The sequence below is a fragment of the Mus caroli genome, unplaced genomic scaffold, assembly GCF_978045245.1.
Source record: "Mus caroli unplaced genomic scaffold, Mus_caroli_1 scaffold_6, whole genome shotgun sequence".
In the NCBI taxonomy this organism is placed as follows: Eukaryota; Metazoa; Chordata; class Mammalia; order Rodentia; family Muridae; genus Mus; species Mus caroli.
In genome coordinates this window covers 70575001-70591915 of record NW_028227261.1, presented here as the reverse complement: position 1 = coordinate 70591915, position 16915 = coordinate 70575001, and the positions used below count along the sequence as shown (strand labels likewise).

At 39.4% G+C, this 16915-nt stretch overlaps 1 protein-coding gene across 3 annotated transcripts in view; it reads left to right on the top strand.

Annotated features, from left to right (window-relative positions):
- Cntln (centlein) overlaps nt 1-16915 on the top strand; it is a 243179-nt gene that overhangs the window by 83106 nt on the left and 143158 nt on the right. For all 3 annotated transcript variants that reach the window (XM_085839197.1, XM_085839196.1, XM_085839198.1), the window contains 3 exons: nt 181-314; nt 2863-3025; nt 8608-8805. In XM_085839197.1, coding sequence (XP_085695323.1) covers nt 181-314; nt 2863-3025; nt 8608-8805 — 495 coding nt within the window. The remainder of the gene's footprint in view (nt 1-180; nt 315-2862; nt 3026-8607; nt 8806-16915) is intronic.

Sequence of the window (16915 nt, the reverse complement as noted above, 5' to 3'; positions counted from 1 at the left end):
CCTTTTAGATTTACCATTTCTACATCCTTGCATTTTGTATTAATCTCTTCTTTGTAGTTAAGTCTAGCAGGATGCAGAGATGAATCTTGTACATTCCCCCTGCATCTTATAAAATAAATATCATATACTTTTGTTTATACTTCATGTTTATTATGGTTAATACAACTGCTCTAACTTTAGGTCCTTGAAGAAAATTTGATTGAAGCAAAGAGAGAAATTGAGTCAGCACAGACTAAATATCATGCTGTGTCACAACAGCTGAACAACAAACAGACTGAACTTCTCCAAAAAGACATGGATATTACATTGGTCAGGCAAGTATATTCAGTTTTGAATTTTATTAGACTATCAGTAGTCATTCAGCATGCACACTTATGTACATGGATATTGTTAATACTTCCAAATGATAACAGTATGTCTCCCATAGGCACATATATTTATTCAGTGAAAAATCTGGAATAGTGTGACTAAGGCAGCACTTGTTAGTTGGGGGAGTGGGCTCCCCAGCACTGAGAGATCAGGACTCTGTTTAAACAAGAACAGTGCTTGCATATTGTTTTCTGAACTTTTCTTCTGAATATGAACAGTGCATTTTCCTTAATTTAAAACACTGGACTCACTTCTCTTACCTCTTCTTAAAGAGATTAGGATGCTGACAAAGGCACCTTAGGGAAGGACAGCTCTCCCTACCCCCCATCCCCCCAGGTCCCCAGAGGGGAAGGTGTGTGGCATCTATGAATAAGTACTTCCTGTCCATGTGCTGCAGTGTGAGGTGACCTGCTCACATGTCTATTGTTGACTAGGAAGCAGAGGGAATTCCAGTCTGGATCTGATACTGGAGTACAACCTGTCAACCCCATGCCCACATTGATCTGTGCTTGCATCCAGGCTCCAAGTCTAGAAAGTCAGCAACCTCAGTAGATAGTGCCAACAGCTAGGAACCAGCCACAGCTAGGGAGCCTGTGAGTTTGTGAGGAACAGTTCACAGCAGACTTGCACACAGACCCACATACTTTTCATAATTCCTGTTCATTTTCTTTTCTTTGTTTTCTTATAAAGTCAGGTCAAATTCAAGCCTTCCCAGTGGCCCAGATGTATTTTCCTTATTTTTTAAGTTTTGATTTTCATTTAGTCAGAGAGAGACAAGAGGGGAAGGAGGGAGGGAGAGGAAGGGAGGAAGGGAGGAAGGGAGGAAGGGAGAGAGAGAGAGAGAGAGAGAGAGAGAGAGAGAGAGAGAGAGAGAGAGAGAGAGAGAGAGAGACCATGCTTACTAACAGCATGGCTGTAAAGTACTGTAAGAGGTAGGACAAAGCACACTCGTCGTCACACAGACATTTTAATTCTCAAAAGTCTCAGTAATGTGAGCATCTCCCTTCTCTATATCGTCTGGTTGTGTTAGGTATCACTGATGATACATATATTTTGAATTTAAAAATAATAATTTTGTGTATATGAATTCTTGCTCTTATTAAGAGATAGGCAATGTATCTGAATAGTGGAAGATAAATAATTTTTGTTCTTATTTTCTGCCTGTTATAGTTTAACTTCCTGACACGCTTTCTACATGCAGCATTTATTGACATAGGTCTCTTGGCCACCGGGCTGTCACTGTCCACAGCGGACATACTACTGCTATCTCCTTTGTTAAAATTTCTGTTTTAGTAAGAGAAAACAGCCCAGCCTAAATCCATTTCTTCTGTTTAAATGCCTTTATCATATTCCTTAGAGGCACTGTGAAGTTCCTTATTCTCTCATCCTCAAGGTTTGAATGTTGTTTTTATACATTCCCACTCTTCAGTATTCTATGACTACTGAAGACAGGAGAAGATAGATTTTGCACATGTATTTGTCTGTGCGGGTGCAGGGTTTATAAATACAATTGAGAAGATTCTTGCCTTAAATGTCTAAAAAGCAAAGCTTATTTTCTCTGTATTAATTTTCATCAGTCTCAAATAACTATTTACATATTTTTATCTTAAATCCTTTCATATTTTTTAAGCTATGTATAAGAAAATTGCCACTTTAAATGCACTCTACATAATATATAAAATAAAATGTATTTTTGTTTATATATATGTATATAAAATAGGTGTTTTAACCAACTAGATGGTGGAACCTGAAATAATGTCTCTATAATTACTCTTTCTGTCAAAATAGAATATCCAAACAATTTTTAGTTTTTTTATGGTTCATGTTACACAAGATTTCCTGCCATGGGGATCTGGAAGTCTGGCCCCCAGAGGTGGTGCTCTCCTGGGTCCTGAGCATCTTAGCTCTTCCACTGGGTCATTTGTCTTCCCACTTTACCAGTGTTCACCTGGGTGTTGCAAGGACAGATTCCCTTGTGTTGTTTTTCTTCCTTCTGACTGTGGTGCCTCACTGTCTTATAGATCATCTCCAGAGTCAGATGGTGGTTTGAAAACTTTATTAGACCTTTTGATGTATTTTATTTTTTCACTATACTTAACGGAAAATGAAAGCCTAACTTACCCTATATTTAAAAGTATCTGATGACTATAGTGAGAACCACTGCTTATGAGTTCATGGAACTGAAATTTTAACTTTATTTCAATAAGAAGGTGGTTCTATGACAATATATCCAGAATTTTTATTTCAATCAAGCTATAAAAGAAAATTGATAAGTATTTGCCTTTGAAAACCACAGTAGTTCTGTCGATATTTTCTAGGTGTATGTGATAAATATTAAGTACTTTATATATTATCTCACTTATTAATAAGTTTGCCTGCAATAAAAAATAGCAGATGAGAATAGGAAGGCAATCTATCCTCTGAGATGAGCCCAGTTATTTAACTGCGGTGCTCTGTATTCATGCTTCTCTCTTTATTGCTTGCTTTGCACAGGAAAGAACTGCAGGAGCTGCAGAATGTGTACAAGCAGAACAGTGCCCACACAGCCCAGCAAGCAGACCTGATCCAGCAGCTCCAGGCTCTCAACATGGACACGCAGAAAGTCCTGAGGAACCAGGAAGATGTCCACACGGCCGAGAGCATATCATACCAAAAAGTACGCTGCTGTGTCACTGTGAAATGTGAAGTTCTATGGATGAACTTAGGAAAACAGACTCAAGCTTTGAGAACTTTTCTATCATTTTTACATGGTTTTTAACTTGTTAATATTTAAGTTCTTGTGAGCTTTCTATGGTAAGATTTAAAAAGTTGAAAATACAGATATAAAAGCAACTTGTAATGAGAACTTTTATTTCTTCTATGAAACATCTAGGTACAATAGTACTCGTTTTATAAGAAATAATTGGATCAAGTGTGATCCTGATGTGTGACCTAAGGTACATATGAAATCCACATCGTCTTATTGGTGAATGTGCTCAGACACTAAGGCGACACTGATGTGGTCTTCACAGGCATTCCTTTTCAATGATTTCCCTCTTTCTTTCTGAGTTTCTTGTTAGTAGTTGCTGCACTCTAGTTGACTCAGGATCCTGCAGCAAGGCTCACGTGTCTCTTTAGCTACGCCAACAGACTCAGCATCGCTCATTCTGCTATTAATGTAAAGAAGCGCCTGTATTGAGATCTTTATATAATTTGTTCAGTGTGCTAAGTTGTTTATATAAATAACATCATGAGAGTTATGTTCCTCTATAATAGCTGAGACTGGATGAGGTTGGAGGAGGCTAAAGATGGTTTTTTGTTTTTTTATCCCCAGTTCTGGGGGCAGCAGGTGGTAGGTGGAGCTTGTGGGTGTTCTTTACCCAGAGCAGTAGCTGATGCTGAGTGCAGGTGGGCTAGGCTGATGGGTGCAAGTATGACGTCGGCTTCCAAGCTGTATTTGTTGAGAGGCTTCTGTATGCTTGTAGGGAGTCAGTGCTCGTCCCAGGAGGTTTTTCTGGGCCCAGCAGGTTCTTAGTTACTCTAGAGGCCTGTAAATTTGTATTCCTAGTGATCGCAGATGTCTAGGATCAGTGCTATCCTCCAATGTGTCAGGGAACAGAGACTGAGTTGTGCATTGGATGTGGAGGACCAAGGGAAGCAAGCATTCTTCCTGCTGCTTTCAGCACTCTCAGACCCTCTTCAGCAAACTTCCTCAGGTGAGGGAGGAAGCTGGGACAATCCAGTGCTCTGTCAGACCAGGGCTCAGAGTTCCAAAACCTGCTTGGAAGCAACCCACACTTGTCAGACGTGCTCAGAGTTCCAAAACGTGCTTGGAAGCAGCCCACACATGTCAGACGTATAGCTTCAGAGGCTGAGCAGGGTAGAGCTACAGATTCACAGCTCTCAGCCTTCACAGGCAATGGGCATGTTCCTTGTCACAAAGAATGGGACCACTACAATCACAATGTGAACTCATGCCTTTCTTAGTTATAAATTTGTATTGTTAACTTTTTTCATACAATGTATTTTGATCATATTTTCTCTTCACGCCCCCAAGTTCCCCCAGATCCATTCCACCTCCCTACTCAACCAAGTGTTCTATTTTCTCCTTCCTCAAAAAAAAAAAAAAAAAAGAACCAAGAAAATGAAACAAGACAAAAACAAAACGATAAATAAAAAAGCACATTTTAAAAAGGCATGGAGTTCATTTTGTGTTGGTCACCTACTCCTGACCATGAGGCCTGCCTTGGAGGGTGCTTGTCACTTCAGTGGAGAAAACTGATTTTCAGTTTCCCAGCAGGTATCAGTTATCAGCAGCTTATTGGTTAGGAGTGGGACTTTGTGTCACTTCCCCTTATCCTTGCAGGAATTTTCCTCTGAATTGAATTTGTGTGGTCCTTGTACATGCATGACCGTTCACCCGTATCTGTAGGGTGCTGTTTCCTTAGAGCCATCCCCTCCCTCTGAATCTGACAGTCTTTCTCCTCTTTAAACATTCAGAGAGGGATGTGAAACAGACATAAGATCTCTTATTGTAAGCACACTGTGTACTTGTGGGTCTCTGTGTTAATCATTATCTACTGCAAGAAGAAGCTTCTCTGATCAGGGCTGAGTGTTCCACTCATCGATGGGGACAACAATATGGCATTAGTCATTCTTTTATCATTATGCTCACTTAGTAGAAGAAGAATAGCTTTTTCCTCCAGCACTTGACATATCTAGTCTCAGGTTCTTGGCCTCATTAACAGTGTCAGGTGTTGGTTATATCTCATGGACTGGGCTTTAAATCTAAGAAATTAAGAGGAGTGGTTGGTTGCTGCTGTGCCCTTAGTGCTGCTGTTGCTCCCGTGCATCCTGTAGGTAGGTTGCTATGGTGGCTCACAGTGTTTGTAGCTGGGTGAGATTGATGATTTCGCCTTAGATAGTGTTCACTGTACCTTGCAGCACTATGAACACTAGTCAGTCGGGGTGAAGCCTCTCTTCAGCACTAAGGCCTTATTGCCAGGCTGTGGAGGGTAAATGACAGCATGGGCAATGGTATGTGATAGTTGGTGGTGTGTGTGTTGAGGGGGAGGCAGCTATGGAACCCCATTGGCAAATTATTCAACAATATAGAACTCATTCTGAGCCTGAATATTTTATTTGGTACATAGAGTGCAAAGTTAGGACATTCTCTCCTCATTATATGGAAAACTCATTCCATTCCTTTTATATATTTTAGAAAGATAAAGTAGTTTTCATATGGATTTTCAAGAGGCCTTCATTATTTGTTATCCCTCCCCATTACTTTCTTCACCCTCCTACTCTTCATTTATTCCTCCTATTATAATCTCCTCTTTGTCTCTTTGTAACACTATATTCTGTTTCCATTTCTTTGGGAAAATCACTTCTACTATGTCCCTCAGTCCCTTCTGAGCTACCTAACCTCTGTGAATATTCAAAATGAAGCACATATGCCTAAGGTTAACATTTATCATTCCCATATAACAGAAATCATGCTGTGCCCTTCACTCTGAGTCGGTGTTAACTCTCTCAGGATGACTGTTTGTAGCTCCATTATTTACCTGAAATTTTTATATTTTTCTTAAGAACTGAATAATATTCCATTGTATGAATATACCACATTTTCAATATTCATTTGTCAGTTGATGGAGATTGAGGCTGCTTTCAGCTTCTAATTATTCTAAACAGAGAACAGCAGCGGCCTTGGATGAACAAGCATATCTATAATAGGATGCAGAAACCTTTCGGTACATGCTCAATCACGAGTGGCATAGATGGATTCTGAGATAGATCTCGTCCCCACTTCCCGAGGAACTACCTCACTTATACCATGGGGCTGTATAGGTTTGTACTCCTTTCAGAAATGAGCTAAGTGCTTCCCCTTTCCTGACTCCTTGCCAGCATCTGCTGTCATTTGTTTGGTTAATCCTAGCCATTCTGACTAGGGTAAGAACTCTCAAAGTAGCTGTAATCTGCAAGGAAATGTTGACCATCACTTTGTTTTTCAGCATTTTGTTCCTTAACTTGAAACCTCTCTTTTTAGTTCTATACCTCATTTTTTTTATCGGGTTGTTTTCTTGGTGTTCAAATTTTCAGTTCCTCTGTGCTCCTCTCTGTGGCACTGCCCCTTTGGCCATCCCCCACAGAGACACTGACTCTGTCACTGGTGACTGGTTTGTATTTCCAGGTTTCTAGGAAAGTTCAGTCTTACGCAATAGGTCTCTCTCACAATATAACATGGCTGTAACTCTAAGTTAAAGGATGGACACAATGTGTTTCATCTCCAGTGTTAGCTTAACTCTGCCACAACTTATCTCTACACTGGATTTGAAACCTTTGGGAAGAGTAACTGGTAAGAGCCTGTTAGCCCTGCTATCAGGACCACCAGGCCTATCCTGTGGTTATAGCTTTGTATCCATCATCTGGGTTCAGCCCTTTCAAAATCTCCCCTTCTGTTCTCTTTGCCCACTGTCCATGCCTATGTTCCCTCATCCCTTCACCCCAGATGGCTTCCACCTTTCTCTCTCTGTTTATCCTGCAACTGTCATCGTAGTTTCTGCTGTTCTTCCTTTTCTCCTTGAAGAATGTTCTCTTTTTACTCTGGTTCTTTTTACATCATTCATGATGCAGCACAGAGAAAACTGCTATACTGCTGTCTTATTCCAGAAAGCAAACAACGGTTGACCATGTATTTCTTTTTATGCCAGAATCATGCAATGGTATTTAATCCCAAGCAGGTTTTTGGATATTAACAGAAATAAAGAAACATGTTGTAACAACAACAACAACAAGCAAGTAAACAACAACAGTAACAAAAGCTCTTCTAAAAGGAGCAGCAAGAAATTTTGATTGCTAGCAGAGGAAACTCTTAACTCAGAATGCCACAACCAATATAGATTAATTAATTTATAATATTAACTAATTTACTCAAATGTTTGGGTATTTATTTGTGCACAGAGAGTAAGGTAAGCACTCTTTCATGGAGCTGGAATATTTAAACTTCTTGCAAGTTCTTCTATGGAAATAAACACACTATTGCCCTGATGCTTTAGCACTGAAAGTCTATCATAAAGATAGACTTAAACTGTGTCCTCCTGTTTGCTGGAATTAAATGTGAATAGGGAGCTCTCCCAGCATCCTCTACTCTTTATTTACTTACTCTTGAAAATAGGTTCTTCTCTTATATATACCTGACCACAGCTTCCTTTCTCTCCACTCCTGCCACCTCCCTTATTACAAAGGACTATTTCTCCTGCATTTCCCTTCAGAGAAAGCAGCCCTCCAAGGCATGACAGCTAAATAGGAAACAAGATATACAGGTTTTACTAGACAACCCAATAGGAGACAAAAAGACCCCAAGAGTAGGCAAAGATGTCAGAGACCCACCTGCTCCCATTGTTAGGTCTCTAAACACCAAGCTATCAGCCTAACATATGCATAGCAGAGGACCTGGTACAGAGCCATGCAGGGCCCATGCTTGCTGTTTCAGTCTCTATGAGCCCCTGTGAGCCCTACTTATTTGATTCTTGATGTCCTCCATCCCCGTTGACTCCTATAATCATTCCTCCCCTGCTTCCATGGGTTCCCTGAGCTGCAAGGAGAGTGATACAATGGAGACCTTCAACTGAGCCTCTTTCTCTGCATAGTGTCTGGCTGTGAGTCTCTGCATCTGCTTCTATCTGCTGCTGGAGGAAGCCTCTCTAATGACAACTGGAAAAAGGCACTGATCTATAAGTATAGCAGAATATCATTAGGATCCCCATCATTGATCCTTGAAGTCTATTGAGTTTTCTACCCTAAGTCTCTGGGATATCCAGTTTCTGGTCGCTGGCCATCCAGGCAGTGTTAGGCAGGACAGGTTGTATGTTGAGGGTTTCATAGCTGAGTTGGTGTCCAGGCTTCTTTTTTTAGTACCTTGCAGAGTACCTTCCCATGCCAAAGATACCAGAATGCAGGGATGAAGGCACCTGCTCAACCTCTCTTCTCATGAGTTATCCTGCCAATAACACATTGTACATTTTGAATGTCAGATACAGTTTTATGTTGATATCTAACTATGTCACTTGTACATTGTGTCTAGTTGTTGAGTGTTAATATAACTTAAGAGCAGGTATATGTCCTGCTCATATATATATATATATATATATATATATATATATAATAAATATAATACATATATATTATATACATATATATGTAACTATATATGCACAGGCTTGCCTTATTGATTATATAATTTTTGCTCATTTTCAACAGCTTTATAATGAATTACATATGTGTTTTGAAACTACAAAATCAAATGAAGCTATGCTCCGACAAAGTGTTGTTAATCTTCAAGACCAACTGTTTCAAAAAGAACAAGAAAATGTAAAATTAAAAGAAAAACTTCAGGAATCACAAGGAACAGCACCCTCTTTATCACCACACGACAGTGATTCAAACCACTCAGGAAAGGTGAGAGATTTCCTAAAACATTAGCTGTTAATATTTTATGCTTTATTTGTGAACATAAATGTTGTAGATGGTGCATATTAAAAAGGAAATGCATGTAGAACTACAGAAGATATTAAATGTAGATGTCTTATGTGTTTGTATTTGTGTGTGATGCACTTATGTACTTATGTTTATATGTGTGGAAACATGAGGTTGACATTAGCTGTCCTCTGCCACTCTCCACCTTGCTTTTAGAGGCAGAGAGTCAGTGAATGTGTGCCCATCAGGATGGTCTGGTCCAGGCTCTGTGGTCTGCCTGTCTCTGCTGTCCCAGTAGTATAGTTACAGATACATGGCATGGTGCCTGTTTTTTTCTCTGGGTTTTAGGGATCAGAGGTCAGATTTGCATGCTTCTGTGGCCAGCATTTTATCGTTTTCTGGGTTAGTGTTCATTGCCTTCTTGAGAGGCCTCTAGGGCACACCTATGAAGGATTGTTTAGCCTCTGGGCACACCCATGAAGAATATATTGAGTAGGTTAATTGAGATGGGGAGATGTATATTAAAGGGGGTGGCATTATTCCTTGGGCTTTGGTTCTTCTTCTTCTTCTTTTCTTTTCTTTTCTTTTCTTTTCTTTTCTTTTCTTTTCTTTTCTTTTCTTTTCTTTTCTTTTCTTTTCTTTTCTTTCTTTCTTTCTTTCTTTCTTTCTTTCTTTCTTTCTTTCTTTCTTTCTTTCTTCTTCTTCTTCTTCTTCTCCTCCTCCTCCTCCTCCTCCTCCTCCTTCTCCTCCTCCTCCTCCCTCTCCCTCTTTCTTCTTTCTTCTTTCTTCTTTCTCCTCCTCCTCCTCCTCCTCCTCCTTCTTCTTTCCAGTCCAGACTTTTTCCTCCTCCAAGTCCACCTCTGACTGTGCCACATCCCATACCTTCTCCCCCTTCTCCAAGAAGAAGTTCCTACCCCACCAACCCCTATCCAACCAAACCTCTCCATTCCATAGAGCCTCTTAGGGTTAGGTGCATCTTCTCTCACTGAGGCCAGAGCAGGCAGTCCTCTGTTGTATGTGTGTTGGGGCCCTCATATCAGCTTGTGTATGCTGCCTGGTTGGTGACTCAGTGATTGAGAGATCTCAGGAGTCAAGGTTAGTTGAGACTGTTGGTCTTCCTAAGGGGTTGCCCTCTTCCTCAGCTTCTTCCAGCTTTTCCCCAATTCAACCACAGGGGTCAGCAGCTTCTGTCCATTGCTTGGGTGCAAATATCTGCATCTGACTCTTTCAGCTGCTTATTGGGCCTTTTGGAGGGCAGTCATGATAGGCCCCTGTTTGTAAGCACATCATAGCATCAGTAATAATGTCAGACCTTGGGGCCTCTCCTTGAGCTGGATCCCACTTTGGGCCTGTCTCTGGACTACCTTTTCCTCAGGCTGCAATCCATTTTTGTCCCTGAAGTTCTTTTAGATAGGAACAATTCTGGGTCACAGTTTTTGACTGTGCAATGGGAACCCCATCCCTCACTTGATGCTTTATCTTTCTACAAGTTCCTTCTCCTCACTGTTGGGCATTTCATCTAAGGTCCCTCCCTTTGAGTCCTGAGAGTCTCTCCCCTCCCAGGTCTCTGATATATTCTAGAGGATCTCCCCACCTCTTTATCTCCTGAGGTTGCCTATTTCCATTCTTTCTGCTGGCCCTCAGGGCTTCTGTCCTGTTCCTCCCACTGATCATGTTCCCCTCTTCCCTTCCTTGTCCCCTTTCCCACCCAGGTCCCTCCCTCCACTACCCCTGTGATTGCTTTGTTCCCCCTCCCAAGTGGGATTGAGGTCTCTTCACTTGGGCCCTTCAACTTGTTAACATTCTTGAGTTTTTTGGATTGTATTCTGGGTATTTTGTGCTTTTTTGGGCTAATATTCATTTATTAGTGATTATACCATGCATGTATTTATTTTGGGTCTGAGTTATCTCACTCAAGATGATATTTTCTAGTTCCATTCACTTGCCTGCAAAACTCAGGATGCTCTCATTTTTAATAGCTGAGTAGTATTCCATTGTGGAAATGAACCAAATATTCTGTATCCTTTCTTCTGTTGTGGGACATCTGGGTTATTTCCAGCTTCTGGCTATCACAAATAAGGCTGCTATGAACATAGTGGAACATGTGACCCTGTGGAATGGTGGGGCATCTTTTGGGTATATGTCCAAGAGTGGTATAGCTGTGTTTTCAAGTAGATCTGTTCCGAATTTTCTGAGGAACCTCCAAATTGACTTCTAGAGTGATTGTACCAGTTTGCAATCCCACCAATAATGGAGTAGTGTTCCTCTTTTTCCACATCCTCTCCAACATGTGCTGTCACCTGAGTTTTTGATCTTAACCATTCTGATTGGTGTAAGATGGAATCTCAGGGTTACTTTAATTTGCATTTCCCTGATCACTAAGGACTTTGAATATTTCATTAAGTGCTTCTCAGCCATTCAGGGTTCCTTTGTTGTGAATTCTCTATTACTTACTGCACAAAAAGGCTGATGTAAGCTGGGCAAAAATTCTCATCATTTTGTGCTTCCAGATTGCTGTGTGGCCAACTGCTTCAGGCTTCTATGCCCTGACTTCCCTTGAACCTGAGCTAAAATGACCCTGTTTGACTTGAGTTGCTTCTGTGGGGGTATTTTACTACATACACAGAGAGAAGAGGAAACTGAGACACTGAGCCATCGCTCATCTCTCACAGCTAATTCTTAGTAACTATAGGCTGGACAATCACTATCTTTAATATTCTTAAATAAATTTGTACCTGTCCTGAACAAATATAGATTATTATTTGCATATAATTATTCCCTAAACAAAACAATGTAATCATGCTTTATGCAGTACTTATTACATCAGGCATAATATGTATGACTTAAAACATATAGGAAAACAAGCAAAGGTTATATGCAAATATTTTGATTTTTTTAAATTAGGGACTTGAGCACTTGTAGATTTAAAGAGGATTGGAATGAATGCCATATAGATATCCAAGAGCAAATTAGTGGTTATTGTGGTGAATGATATGGTTATTGAAGAGCAAATTAATAAGGTCATGGGTAGTTGAGACTCTAATTTAATAAAGTAGAAAGGGTGTCTAAGAGTACATCTCATAAATGTTTGCCATAATGGGTGTTATATTATACTTGATTCCTATTAGTGAAGCTTTTTCCTGATATTGCATTGACTAGGGAATTTGAACAGGTCATTTGATTTTTCTACAGATTCCTTTATGTTGTATGAATGCTATGAGCAGCACCGCAACAGACACCTAGGAAGCGCATGCATTTAGACAGAGACACAAGACTGTGGGTTCACTTCCAGAGTGAACATTTCTTTAAAATATCCATTGATGTTTATATATTGTTTTGCTAAGTACTAAAAATATCTGCAAGCAGAACTTGAGCATACAGCCTCTTGGAGCCTTTCATCCGTGTTCCTCCTTTGGCCCTCAGAGTCTTCTCTTGCCTGACCTTCCTCCCAGATGTAAGCTCCTGCCTTCAGGTTTCCCACAGCTTCTTAGCCATATCTTGGTCGTGCCTGAGAAGGGACCTGCAGACTAACTGGACCATGCCAGACATGAACAAACTTTGTGTATCTTAAAGCCAAGTTACTTCTAAATCAATACTGATATTAATAGTATTTATGTCATAGCCTTCATGGTATGTCTTTTAGATAATCTTCAAGATGACATCACACTTAGTGGTTTTTTATTTTATTTTATTTAATAGCATAATTTAATGTGGACTACCTGTCACCAGTCATGTTTCCAAAGGAAAATGTGTTGACTTTCCCTAGCAGCTGTCAGCTGACCATGTCTGTGGAGCTCGGCACCCATTCATGCTGGAGTTTTGACTAGGTCAATCTTATGCAAGTCTTGTGCAAGTAACCATAGCTGCTCTGAGTTCATGCACAATATTGTTGTCTTGTCCAGAAAGCATCATTTCATACATCTCCATGACATCTCCTGACTCTGATGGCCTCATTGTCCACTGTACTTCCATATTCCCTAAGGCTTGGGAGGGGGACAGGTGACATGGGTAACCCTCTACACCTGAGCACTCAAGGTCACTTATTCCCATACTCTGACCTGCTGCAAGTCTTTGTATTGATTGCTACCTACTGTAATATTAAACAAAACCAAAACCACACCCCTTTTATACCCTTCGAGAACAGCACAAATCTATTGGTGTACAAGTAAGTATTTGGAAACCAGTGTAGCAATATGAGCAGTTAGACAAACATTAGCTTCCCTTGGAGACTTTCACCTCCTCAGACATAGGCATTTGACCAGATTTACTGTTTCCGACCTGAAATACTTCCTATGAAAAACATCACAAATCCACCCCATTCATAACTGCTATGCTGATGTCTTGTCTGGTAGACTGGGATTGTAGCATGCAGGGCCAAAGCTTGGTAAGACTGGTGATGGCTTTACTCCCCCTAGCAGCCTGCATAGCAATTTCCAACACTATGATTGCTATCCAGCTAGTAGAGTTTCCTGATCAGTTCAAGATTAAGTTTCCCAAGTCCTGCAACCAAAAGGTATGGTATCTTCAGTGATAGGGTCTTACCATCTAATTTTGATGGGAAGCCATGAACAATGGATTTTTTTTTTTTGTGGTCTTCCTGACCAATAAATCCTTATATGGCATTGAGACTTTCATTTAATAATCTATATCTTATGAGGACAGCACTGTCAACCCATGAAGTGAAACTGTTCAAATTCCGTTTTCTTAATGATTTTTAAAATTAATTTTCAATTCATTGGTTTTCCATGAGGTTTTAAAATATATCCTTAGTGTTGCTTACTCCAGCGCTACTCCTTCTCCCCATGCCCCTGGGATCAGTAGTACTTAAACCTTTAACCCTCAGCCTTCAACCCCTCCCTGTCTTCAATGGCACGTGCATCCTTCTATCTCTCTAATTAAATTTGGGGGTGGGTTTGCAAGATCAAGGTTCCCATAAAACATTGTCATATACCCTTTATTTTAGTTAACAGCTCCCCTGCCCCCACATTTCTGCATCCCCAGCCCCTCAATTATGGAGACATTCTGTCCCAGGTATTTCCCTCTCTACTTTCATTTTAATTATATTGTACAATCTCCCCTCACTAATTGCATTTGCCCCCAGTGGTCAGTTCCTACTTTTCTCCTTCCATATGAATTCCAAGCTCAACACACAAAACAACAGATTTAAAGCTGGATTCAACATTAGTGAAAAACTATGTGATATTTGGTTTTGTAAGTCTGGGAGATTTCACTCAGCATGCCTTTTTCTAATTCTATCTATTATCTGCAAATGTTGTAATTTCACATTCTATCATATATATTTAACATAGTATTCATTCATCAGTTGATGTACATTAGGTCAGTTCCTTTTCCTAGCGAATATGAATAGACTATCAGTGAACACTGAGATGCAAGTTTCTCTTGAGTAGGATGTAAAGTCCTTTTTTAGAGTATTTTTATCATTGGTATTTAGGAAAGCCACTAATTTCTCAGTGTTAATGTGTAACCTGCTATTTGTTAAAAGTGTTTGTCAGCTATATGTATTTCTGGTGCAGTCTTTAGGGTCTCCTTTGTATAAAACAATATCATATGCAAACAGTAATACTTAGAATTATTTTATTATTTATATCCCTTTTATATTTTCTTTTGTCTTACTATTATAACTAAGACTTTAAACACTGTATTGTCTAAGAGTAGAGAAACTTGATGCTCTTTGTTGTGACTGGTTGGGATTCCTTGGATGCTCCTTTCAGCATTGGTTTATGTATGTTGAACTTTCACTCTATTTCTGGAATGAAGCAAAATTATTGATGATGGGTGATCTCTTAAATGTAATCTTTCCTTTTGGTTGCCGGCATTTGTTGTGAATTTTTGCATATGTGTTTACTATAATAGGATTCTGTACAATTCTTTTTATGTTGTATCTTTATGTGTGTACTGACATCAGATAATACTGCCTCTCTATAAAAAGGGCTTTAAAGCATCCTTTTTTCCCCTATTTTATACAATGATCTGAGTGGGTTGGAGTTAATTCTTTAAGTCAGGGTGCAATTATTCATTAAATCCTTCTGGTCCTGGGCCTTTTCTAGTTGGTAGCCTTTTAATGACTGCTTTTGTCTTGTCACTGGTTATATATCTGTTTACATTATTTCATCTTGATTTAATCTCTATGTATATGCAACTAGAAAAAAATCCATTGCTTTTGGATTTTCCAGTATATTGAAATAGGGGTTTTATGGTCTATTCATATGATTTTCTGAATTGCATTGATACCTGTTTCAGTATCTCACTTTAACCTTGTAATTGTAGTAATGTGAATCTTTACTCCTTTTTTTGGCTAATTGAACTGTGGATTTTTAAAGCTTGATTAAGTTACCAAAAAAACAACTTTTGGTCTCATTGTCTCTTTATATTGTTATTTTCAATTATGTTTAGTTGATTGTTCCCCTGATTTTGATAGTTTCAATTTGTTTACTGCTTTGGAGTTTGGCTTTTTCTTCTTTTTCCAAAACTATAAGATATATCATTAAGTTCTTCATTTGAAGTCTCTCAAATTTTTTAAATGCAGGCACTTGGCCTCTGTGCTGGTTAGGGTTTTGTTGTTTACTTGTTTGTCAACATGGTATAGGCTAGGGTCACCTGGGAAGAGAAGTCCATAGGGCATGTTCTTGATTAATGATAGATATAAGAGGGCCCAGCCCACTTCGTACCTGGGCAGGCCATCCTCGGTTGTATAAGAAAGAGTCTGAGTATGTGTGGAGAAAAGGCCGATGTTTTCTAAGCTCTCCTTGGATTTCTACTTCTAGGAGTTTGTGACTGCTCTTCAGGATGGTCTATAAGCTGTAAGATGAAATGAGTCCTTTCTTTCCCAAGTTACTTTGGTCATGATATAAATCCTTTCCTCTGCAAGTTGCTTTTGGTCATGGCAGTTACCACAGCGATAGATGGAATGTCTAACCATACTGTGAACTTTACTCTCATCACTGCATTCCCTGTGTTCCCCAGTGTTCCCCAGATGCCAGCACTGCACTCCCTGTGTTCCACAGATGCCCTTGTGTTGTGCTTTTGTTTTCATTCAGGCCTAGGGATTTTGCTTTATTTATTTCTTGTGTTTTTCAGGGATCCATTCATCATTCAGTCCTGTTTTGTTTAGTCTGCATGAGTTTGTGTTCTTATTGTATATTTATTCAGTTGTGGTCCAGTAGAATACTGGGTACTTGTTGAGCCTTGCTGTCTTGAATACACTGGAACTTCAGTGGAACTGCGTAACATGTGTTGAAATCACATGTTATATCTGTGTTGGGGTTAATTCTACATTTAGTAGTATTTGTTGTATGAAATTGGATGCACATACGTTTGGTGTGTATCTATTTAGAATTGTAATATCATTTTAGTGGATTATTTATTTGTTTGATATAAAGTGTTCTTCTTTATCTCTTTTGATAAGTTTTGGTGAATTTTTTTTGTCAGATATCCTGCTTGATTCTTAGTTATTCTTGCTTGGAATACCTTTCCCCATCCTGTTACCCTTAAGTGTCTGTCACTGATGTTGAGGAGTGTTTATCACAGGCAGCAAAATTATGGCTCTTGATTTCCCATTCAATCTATTAGTCTGTGTCTTTGTATTAGGGGATTGAGGACATGTTTATTCCTACTTATTGTTGATATATGTGCATTAATTCCAGTCATTTTATTGATTTTTGTGGTGTCTTCTTAGACCTATTAGTTCCTGGGGAGTTTATTTGTCTCTTCAGTCTGAAGTACTCCTTCCAGTGTTTTCTGCGTAGCTGTTTTCTCATCATGGAAAGTTGTTGTTTTCGTTCAACCTTAATAAAATTGTGGATTCTAACAGTTATGGCTGGTAATTGTGGTTTTTTAGAACTTGGACTATATCTTTCCAAAACTTTGTGGTAAAAACACTTATATTTAATATTAGCATTTTTATGATGTACCCTGTCCTTTTAAGTGACGTGACCTCTCTTGAGCAGTTGATATCCTTTTTTAATTCTGTGTTTTAACTATTGTATGCTGTGTGGAGTTTATATTTGGGTCTGACTGTTTGACTTCTGTACGATTCTTCTATATGCCTGTCTTTATCTAGGTTTGGAATTTT